Source organism: Nestor notabilis, unplaced genomic scaffold, assembly GCF_000696875.1.
Source record: "Nestor notabilis isolate BGI_N333 unplaced genomic scaffold, ASM69687v1 scaffold32514, whole genome shotgun sequence".
NCBI classification, from domain to species: Eukaryota; Metazoa; Chordata; class Aves; order Psittaciformes; family Psittacidae; genus Nestor; species Nestor notabilis.
Window position 1 is genome coordinate 7,343 of NW_009924840.1, and position 9,093 is coordinate 16,435.

At 42.4% G+C, this 9,093-nt stretch overlaps 1 protein-coding gene across 1 annotated transcript; it reads right to left on the reverse strand.

Moving 5' to 3' along the window:
- Positions 1 to 3,600: 3,600 nt before the first annotated feature.
- LSM11 (LSM11, U7 small nuclear RNA associated) lies at positions 3,601 to 8,452 on the reverse strand (the record flags this gene model as incomplete). The annotated part of the gene is made up of 4 exons (XM_010012780.1): positions 3,601 to 4,005; positions 5,526 to 5,609; positions 6,376 to 6,515; positions 8,386 to 8,452. Coding segments are annotated over 4 exons (696 nt in total), but the record flags the coding sequence as incomplete, so codon positions are not given.
- Positions 8,453 to 9,093: the final 641 nt, after the last annotated feature.

Genomic DNA, 9,093 nt, shown 5'->3' on the forward strand with positions numbered 1-9,093 from the left:
AAGTGTTCAGTAAAAATGAAGAACCTGTGCAAAAGGTTTTCCCAAGAAATTATCCCAGCCACAATACCCATGAGTAACACAGCAGCTCTCAGCCCGATTTCTCTCAGTTCCCTACAACCCCACGGCACAGCAAGGTTTTAAGCTGTGGTTCCATGAAAACCCCTTTCACACTATCTGTAATCCCTAGAATTATATTACTGTACAAATAAAATCACAACTCTTAAAGCATGCCTGAGACTTGGCTCTCTACTGAGCTGTGTTGGCAATGGAAAGAGACATGATGACACCATGAGATGTATCGATGACATCATGTATGACCAGGCTGAACAACGTCCTAAAACACTGGGCAGGTTGTAACCAGTATTGAGTTCCTTTTCCTGAGGTTTTTATCCTTGGCCCAAAGCTTTTTCACTCTCACACAGCTCACTCTTAAGACAGCCCCTTGCTCCTGCTCTCCATTCTTCAGCACAATGACTTCAGGTGTGTATGCTCACACCATCTCTGTGACACTGCAGCAAGAGAGGAATTGCTAGCAGCAGACAGCTTTTTGAACCTAGATTTTATGCTGAGTTTGGAAGAGGAAAAACATGGAAAGAAATAACCAGGAATGATAGATAAATAAATAAAACCAAAGCTCATTTGTTTCCAAGGGTTGATTTCTCTTTTCACAGACTTACATGAATGCTTCAGTGAGGTAGAAGACTTCATTTCACAACATCACATTCGATTTTATTTAAAGAGCAACTTCAGCTGAAGTATTAAACACGCAAGTGACACACATGTACAGGATCACTTCCTTAGACATGATCATGATGCTTGAGAGAGACTAACTCACAAATTTTATACTTGAAAGAGAAAATTCATAAACTAGTATTTTGATCACAGACCTTAAAAAGACACAGTGTCAGAAAAAGTAGGGAAAAGGAAGACATTTGGAAGATTTGAAGTTGTAGAAGAGGCTGTATTTAGGAAGCAGCTTGGAAACAACAAGAAAGGTGGATAAGGAAGTAGGAAACGAAGAACCACTAAATAAGCCATTAAATCTAAATTGGAAGAGAGAATTTTAACGGATGAGACAACAATGAGAACAGAGGAGGAATAGTTTAATAATGAGGTAGAGCAAAAAAAGTAGACAAACTGTATAGTTCTTAACCAGGTTTGTTGACTGAGGTGACGATTTCGGAAGAACGTGTCAATGACGGTATAAAAATCAAGGCACAAACAAAAGTCCAAGCACCAGCACTTTTCATAAAATGTAAAAAGAGAAACTTGTGAAGCAACAAACACCTCCAAGGTTTCAGAGAAAAAGCTCTGATGAAAGGAAACACAAGGTGGTATAAACTGGGCAAACCAAGAGAATTAAGAGTATGAGGTAAAGAAAAGCAAGAATTCAATCAGAATAGGCCTGAGTGGAGATTTTACACCCTTTGGTCAAGTATGAAGGAAAGAGAAGAGGTCAAAACAGTAGCCTTTGGCATGAATGGAAAAGGCAGAGATCAGTCATCCCAAGCAATTCAAAGAAAAACCAGTCGGAAAGCAGAGGGCAAAAGCAACCCAAAACCAAAACCATAACGAAGACAAACATTCACTTGCAATAAAAGCTGCTGAGAAGTCAGGAGCAGAAATAAGGCCCTTGTTCTAGCTTCACATCTCTAATAATTTGTGAGGGTTCTAGTTAGTCGGCAACCACACAGAAAGCCAACCTGGAAAGGTTCAGAAATCCAGGACAACTGGTGGTGAATACAAGAACAATCTTCCTAAATCAGAGTTTAGAACATCCTGAAGAGACAAAATACTGATAAGAGAGGGGGTAGGGAGAAGAACTGCAGACCACATGAACACAAACAAGCACAGCACTAAAGGAGAAGAAACAAGAACCTTGAAGAGAAGAATCTTTTCAGTGCCTAGTCTCAAGTTCATAGCAGGAAAGGATTACACCAATAAAGTTATGTATAGTAAGAAACCGTAGATATTCCTTCCTTACCCCCCTTGATGAAACTGTTTTGCCAACAGTACTTTTTGTTCTGAGGCACTTCTGTCCCAGGCTGAACTTGGGTTTGCAGCCCAGTGGCTGAGCTGCTCAGCCATCCAAGCCCCGTGCCATCTGAAATGTTGCCATAAAACTTTCAGGCTCTCCCAGAGGCATCCAGCTGCTTTGTGTCCAGGAACTCCTGCTAAATGATTTCTGTCATCCACCCAAACCCCCCACATGCCCCTAATGACAAGCAAGCAGCATGCTGCATTTGCAGCAACAGAAATACACGTCACTGAGAATACAATCACCCAGTTTGAAGACTTATGACCTCTATATGCAATACAAGCCCTACTACAAAGCAATTTCCCAACTTCATCTTAAGCACATGGAGCTGCTACAAAGTATAAGGCAGTTGAGATGCATACAGGAGTATGAAATCTACTGTCCTTTCACAACCAAGGGAACAGACTAGATAATGTAACAGCTTCATTTACCCTCAAACTTCTGCATGTAGCTCTCCTGGAAAGCAGTTATATGGTAAGCTGACCTTGACTTTTATACCTCAGAACATTTGTAAGTGCACCTCCAAAGCTCAGTTTAACTGGAATTAGGTGATACATCATTCACATGGATAGGAAAGACCCAAGAAGACTTCTGCTCAGTGAGAATTGCTGGAGACACAGCACCTCTAGTTTCAATAGAGGGAACTTGGAAGGCGCTTAGATACAGTACAGTTGTGCTCAGCACAAACACTTAAACCTAAGAAGAAAAATGACATCTTTGCAAACTTCACTATTACACCAAGTAGCAAACGGGTGAAGTATGAAAGTACAATTTGTCATCTGCAGCCACAACATTTACAGATAAACTCCAAATAGGGAGGCCCGTGGATCAGCTACATTAGCTGCTTGCTGGTGACACAGGGCTAAAGCACAGCATTATAAATAGAAGCCCAAGCTTTGACATTGTGACAACAAATGAATGTCCTTCCATAATTCAGAGAAAAAGAGCAGTTTTCAATTGAGGGGCTTTCTATCATACAGGGCATTAGAGAGCTAACTATGAAGCAGCAGCTAACAGCCATCAGTAGTACATTACTCCATCTTTTCATGGACTATTTCAAAATGACTGTCGGAATTATGCCTGGAAAAGAGGACATCCATGTAACAGCAGCAGATAAACTATCGGTTTCATTAGCAACCTTCTCTTGAGATTACTCAGAACATGCAAAACAGCATTTGTGTTTCATTTCAGGTGGAGTTCTAACCTTAAGCTCCTTAAACGTGGGCCACAATTAGTTCCTGTAACTGAGTACACCAATATTCTCTTCCAACCCTCTCTGTTCAGCTTCTTTTTAAGGAGCAGTAGGATCTGTGCTCATCTCACAGAAGCAACTGCACTTCTGACCTTGTCAGCAACAGAGATCCCCAACACAGATCTAAGGAGGCTGCTTTGGCATCAAGCTCAGGATACTCCAGTTAGAACTATTTCCCCTACCTTGTTATGGCAATGGGAAACCAGTCACAGTACCACCACACTTAATGAGAACGCTAATGAGAACTTAATGAGAGCTGCAGCGTCAATTCATGCTACCAAATAAATACACTGACAAAGGCTCAGCCAAGTCAATGTGCTAAATGGACAAGCAGGACATTCTCTCCCCGAATAAAGATCTGGTTTATGTGACGTGTGAACACCTGCTGATAATCCACTTTGGGCCTCCTTTTTCTCCTTGACTGGCTTCTTGTACGGGTACCACCAGCACTGGCACCCTCTGTGCGGGCAGTCCCGCTGCCCACATCAGCTTCACCTCTGGCAGCCAGATGTGAAATGTCACCTGGCATCTTCTTCTCTCCAGCTCTGCCCAAGCGTTTCTGCCTCTCACGCTCATCTTCTGCTCTCCCTCGTCCTGATCCAGCTTTTGATCCCAGCGTCTGAGAGTCATTTGTCAGGGCTAGCTCCTCTGAGACAGTCTTTGAGTCAGCTCCCTTCTTTACTGAGGACTCCTGCAGTTTGAGTCTGCTAAACAGCTGTAAAAGAACATTTGTGTATATGACCACATTCATAAAACAAGAGGTGCTTGTTCACAGCATTTCTATGTAGTATTTGCATCTACAATCCCAAATCAGAGCTCACAATACATAATTAGTGAGGAATCTTTACCAGCAATAAAGACTATGTTTTCTTGCCAAAGTTCAACAGTGACATAAGGTGAACTCATCTGCTGCATGCACATGAATGCCTTCATATGGGCACCAAGGACTTTAATTTGGGAAACAATAATGATGTGTTTGCATTTAACTCTGGTCCAGAACAACAGACAGCTACCAAGTTGCCCCATTAACTCACTTTCCCCCACACTCTTGTAGTGTTGTCAGATAGTATTACAGAGATTTCCACCCTTGTGTCATGAATCCCTAAGGTAAGGGGCCTCATTCAGCAAAGAGTGTATACTGAAAAGATGATGGACCTTTTGTGTTCCCCCAAACAAACTAAATGATGCTGCGTGGGTATTCTGGGAGGTGAGCAGACCACAAACAATAGCAAAATAATAAAAGCTAGAGCAGCAGATCCAGAGCACTGTGTGAGCTCATTAATCTAAGGATTATGCTGAAACTGGAGAAGAAACTGCTTTTACTCTGGCAGCAGGCAAACTTTTATGAAATACAGACAAATGAAGAAGATTATGGTTAGCCTGTCCCTTTCCCAGCAACAGGACGGAAAACCAATCCCTGTGAGAGTGGGCTGAAGGAACAATGACAACTTGATTATTTTTAACTAATCTTTAAAAAAGGAAGGGTGGGATCTATCAGAAAACAGATTGAAATGGCACGAGTTTGAAAGCAAATTCCTCATAATGAAACTGTTTGGTTTTGTGACACTTCTCTGATGTTCGAAAGGCCCAGAGCTATGCCATTCACAGGCACAGCCCTGACACATCTTTTTTTCCCCTTCATTGTTCAGAATTCCATCTATCATCTCTTCAGTTCTCAACTTCATAAACCTCTTTCTTTGCAGCTGGATCCTAGAGAGTGTCTTGCTTTGGAGCAACGTGCCAAAACTTGGGCTTCACAGTACCTAGACTAGAAGTTCAAGTGACCACACAGACGTACTGTTTTGTCGGCTGGAGACAAAAACTGTCTCTCCATGAACACAAGTATCCAAGTTAGACACTGCCAACTGTGCACAGGACAAATGTGAACCAGATCAATCACGGGTGCATAAAAACACACTGAACAAATCAAAAGCCATCGAGTGAGCTGATAGAGGGTCAGCACATTGCACTACAGTGGCAGCAGCTGTGATCTGGTATCAGCAGCCCCGAACTGGAACTTCTCCAATACTGAACTATGACCAAATTACTTTCAAAAAGGTCAGAAAACTGTTTTGTTCTGATTTGAAAACCAGTTCATTTTGCAGTCAGTCATCTGTAATAAAAGAGGTAAAGTATTTCAAATACAAATATAGTTTTCCAATCAATGCTCCCCTTTTACTGGCTTGAAAAAGGAGATACCAAAAAACCCAATGAAAACTGGCGATGGCTACCCACCCGGGTTAGCGTGAGCTGAGGCTCTGCATAGAAAGCTTTGCCCATCACTGGTTTCCTGTATGTCTCATCCACGTCTGTCAGGGCCTAGAAGAAGATAAAAGAAACAGAAAGGTCAAAATTGAAAGAAAACATGAAGCTTTGGACCAGCTTTGTGTCACAGTGCTATGAAATTATATTCTAGCTGAGAGAAAAATCCATCCTAGGAACAAGTTGTGCTTTGAAGCTGGTTTCTTAATCATCCAAGTTGTAGTGAGGTATAAAAGCACCAGCAAAGCCTGGCATCTGTCCTGCACTACTTGGAAAATCTTTGTGAGGCTGCAACATCCCCACCCCCAGTCCCCGTTTCCAAACTTCTCACAGCTCCAGGCTCACAAATATTTAATAGCTGCTTTTCCATCACTGTCTTTAAAATCTTCATGAGGTAAAACACAAGGAAAAGCTTTTGTCACTGACATCCCAATGACACGTTAGTGAAAGAAAACAGAGAAGTGGCTATGACTATAAGAAGACTGGGTTTTGCAGAGCAAGCTTCGGAAGCTTCTTATATTCCTCATATTCCACCTTCCTGAGTTCTTATACAAAACCTCTGAAGATGTTGGGAACTCTTCAAAGCTCCTCTCTCACCTAAAACCTCTGTAAGATGGCTAGGCACCTCTCAGATGTACCAATCCAACACCAAGCACTACCTCCATCTGTCACCCAGCAGTCAGTGCCAGAGCGAATTAGCTTTATGAACCACAATATCACATTAATCCTCTCAAAATGTAGTTTACTGAAACCTATTGCAAAGTTCAAGTTTTCAGTATAGCAGTTATAAACCAAAGATACAATTACATGGAAAAACAATTACCATATTCCAGAACTTGTCAAATGCAACCAAAAACCCTGTGCAGACTCCACGAAGCCCTTTGAAAGTGCGGATATGGACATTGATTTTTACACCATCTCGGACACAGCGATGAAGCTCCCCCAGTGGGCTGCCTTCATGGACTAAAACAGAAAGAGAACATCATTTCAACAAAATACACATACATATCTAAAACTATACGTAGGAATACACTCTATGTAGAAGTACAGCAGATCTTGGCACAACACTTGTCTTCACAGCAAAAGAAAAGAGAAGCCCTGGAGCACTGTAATGCACTGCAGTTGTCATTAGTAGATCACCAAACCTCTTCTTACAGGGGGGACAGCAAAGACTTTAGAAAAGGTTTCACTTTACATAACCTGCAGCCAAACCAGCCTCATCTGAAGATCTTTCTGCTACATTTCAGAAACATACAAAGCAATGCTAATCTTAAATAAAAGTGGTTCAGAGGGAACAGAACGTTCAGAGAGGCAGAGTGAGTTACGAAGACAAATGCCTAGTTCAGGCTACCTCAGCTTAATTACTTAATAATTGTATCAGATGTGTTCCTTTTCTTTGTAAGATTTCTGAAACAATGAATGCCTCAAAGATCTTCAACTAAATTGGACCCATTTAAATTGATGAAAACATATTGTTTCAGTTGAACTTGCAGCAGGCAGCAGAACATGCGTCAAAGATGCACAAGTCTTTGGCAAAGAAATCAAATCACTCTAAGCAGCAGCCACCAATGAAACCACACTAACCCACAGAACACTAATCCCAGACTAGTTGGGGCTGGAAAGGACCTTAAAGCGCAGCCAGCTCCAACCCCTGCCACGGGCAGGGACACCTTCCACTAGAGCAGGTTGCTCCAAGCCCCTGTGTCCAACCTGGCCTTGAACACTGCCAGGGATGGGGCAGCCACAGCTTCTCTGGGCACCCTGTGCCAGCACCTCAGCACTCTCACGATTTTTACTCCCCCCAATATCTCATCTGAATCTCTCCTCTTTCAGCTTAAAGCTATTCCCCCTTGTCCTGTCCCTACATGCCCTGTAAGAAATCCCTCTCCAGCTTTCTTACAAGTCCCTTTTAGGCACAGTGCTTTTACTCAAGGCAAAGCCAAAGGGATTCAGTAAAACATACAGCTCACCTGGCACACACAAGCCTTACCCGCACACTATAAAATCTTTGCAAGTGTGAATTATCTAGAGGGGTAGATATTACTTACTTTACAACTTCCACCTACACCATAGCAAAGCCATTCCAGTGCTAAATTACAGCTACCCGTTTGCTTGTGCAAACACAGCCCCAGGGTTGCTGTACAATTCCTTCTGAGAGTCAGGGGAAAACACTGGTCTGAAATCTCATACAGTTCTTCATACTAATAAAATATCTCAGTCAGAGACGATCTCTTGCCTTGTGCTTCAGGGACCATGCATTCAAGGTTGATTTGCACACTAGAAGATACATCCAGCGAGTGTGAAGTGCTGCCATATGACAGCTGATCTGCACTGTTTGCCTGCATGGTAATTCTTAGCCACAGCAGGGAAAGCTCAAGCAGTTGCCTCTGAATTAACCTAATGACATTTATCTTTTGAGATCCACTGTTGTCTTGCCAGCCCTCTCCAGCTGGGTAGCTGGAGAAAATTGCCTTCACACAGAGCATAAGCTGCCTCAGCACCTCTCAGCTCTGCTTATGGGGGTCTTTTCACCAGTCTCTCTGCTTCCTTCAGCCAAACTGATGAGGAACTGATGTTGTGAACTTGCAGGAACCACAGGTGACACCACTGCTATATCAGATTGATGCTTTTAATTAGAGACCAGTATTTCTTTCTAACCAAGTCTGAGAATTTACAGCATCGTATCAGATTTAGATTTTAAATTCCGGTGTTCCCTTTATATAGGAACTTTATCTACAACTTCTTGTAAAAATCCACATACTGTCTGTATTTCCAACTATGCCTTTGATTGTCAGCACCCCATTAGGCCTGGTGCAGAACACTACAGCTCTACCAAACCTAGACAATACACTCTTCCCACTTTTCCTTGCAGCTTCACCAGGGCAAACCTTCAACTTCACCTAATCAAAAGGGCACCAAAAGGCTTTCAACAATCTGACATCCACTTCTTGCCAAACAATAAAACCAGCAATGAAAGGAATTCATTTTTGCTCTTCTGCAAGCATCAAAGCCTGAGCTGACCAGGCTCTGCACGCAGCTAGAGTTGCCTGTGGCTGCTGATGCTGTTATGTACCAGTATTAATAGCTTTTCAATCCACAAGGAAGAGATGTACCTAGTTGGTTTTGTACTCAAAATCCAATCCCTCTTTGGATAAAATAAGCACATACTTATCAGGATTCTGAAGAATAACTAGAAAACTACTGTGAGCCAGAGGGCAAGCACCCCAGAAGGGAGAAAACAAAGACCCAAACTGGTTAAGTTCAAGTCCCTGTCCTCAGGGCAGACTTTAAGAGGCAAGATTAAAAAACAAAACCAAACCCAACCAACAAGAGCAAAGCAAATCAGAACAGCTGAAATAACTCAAAGCACTACCAAAGGCCTTTTTAACTGCTCTGCATTAACTGCCTGCACATGAGTTCTTTGCCCCTTTGGTAAACGCAAAGTTAATTAGGAATAGCTTCTCCTGAACTGATCCAACACAGGCACTGCTCAAGTAGCTTCCTTCTTACTTTTATGGCTGCATCTGAAATCATCCCTCAT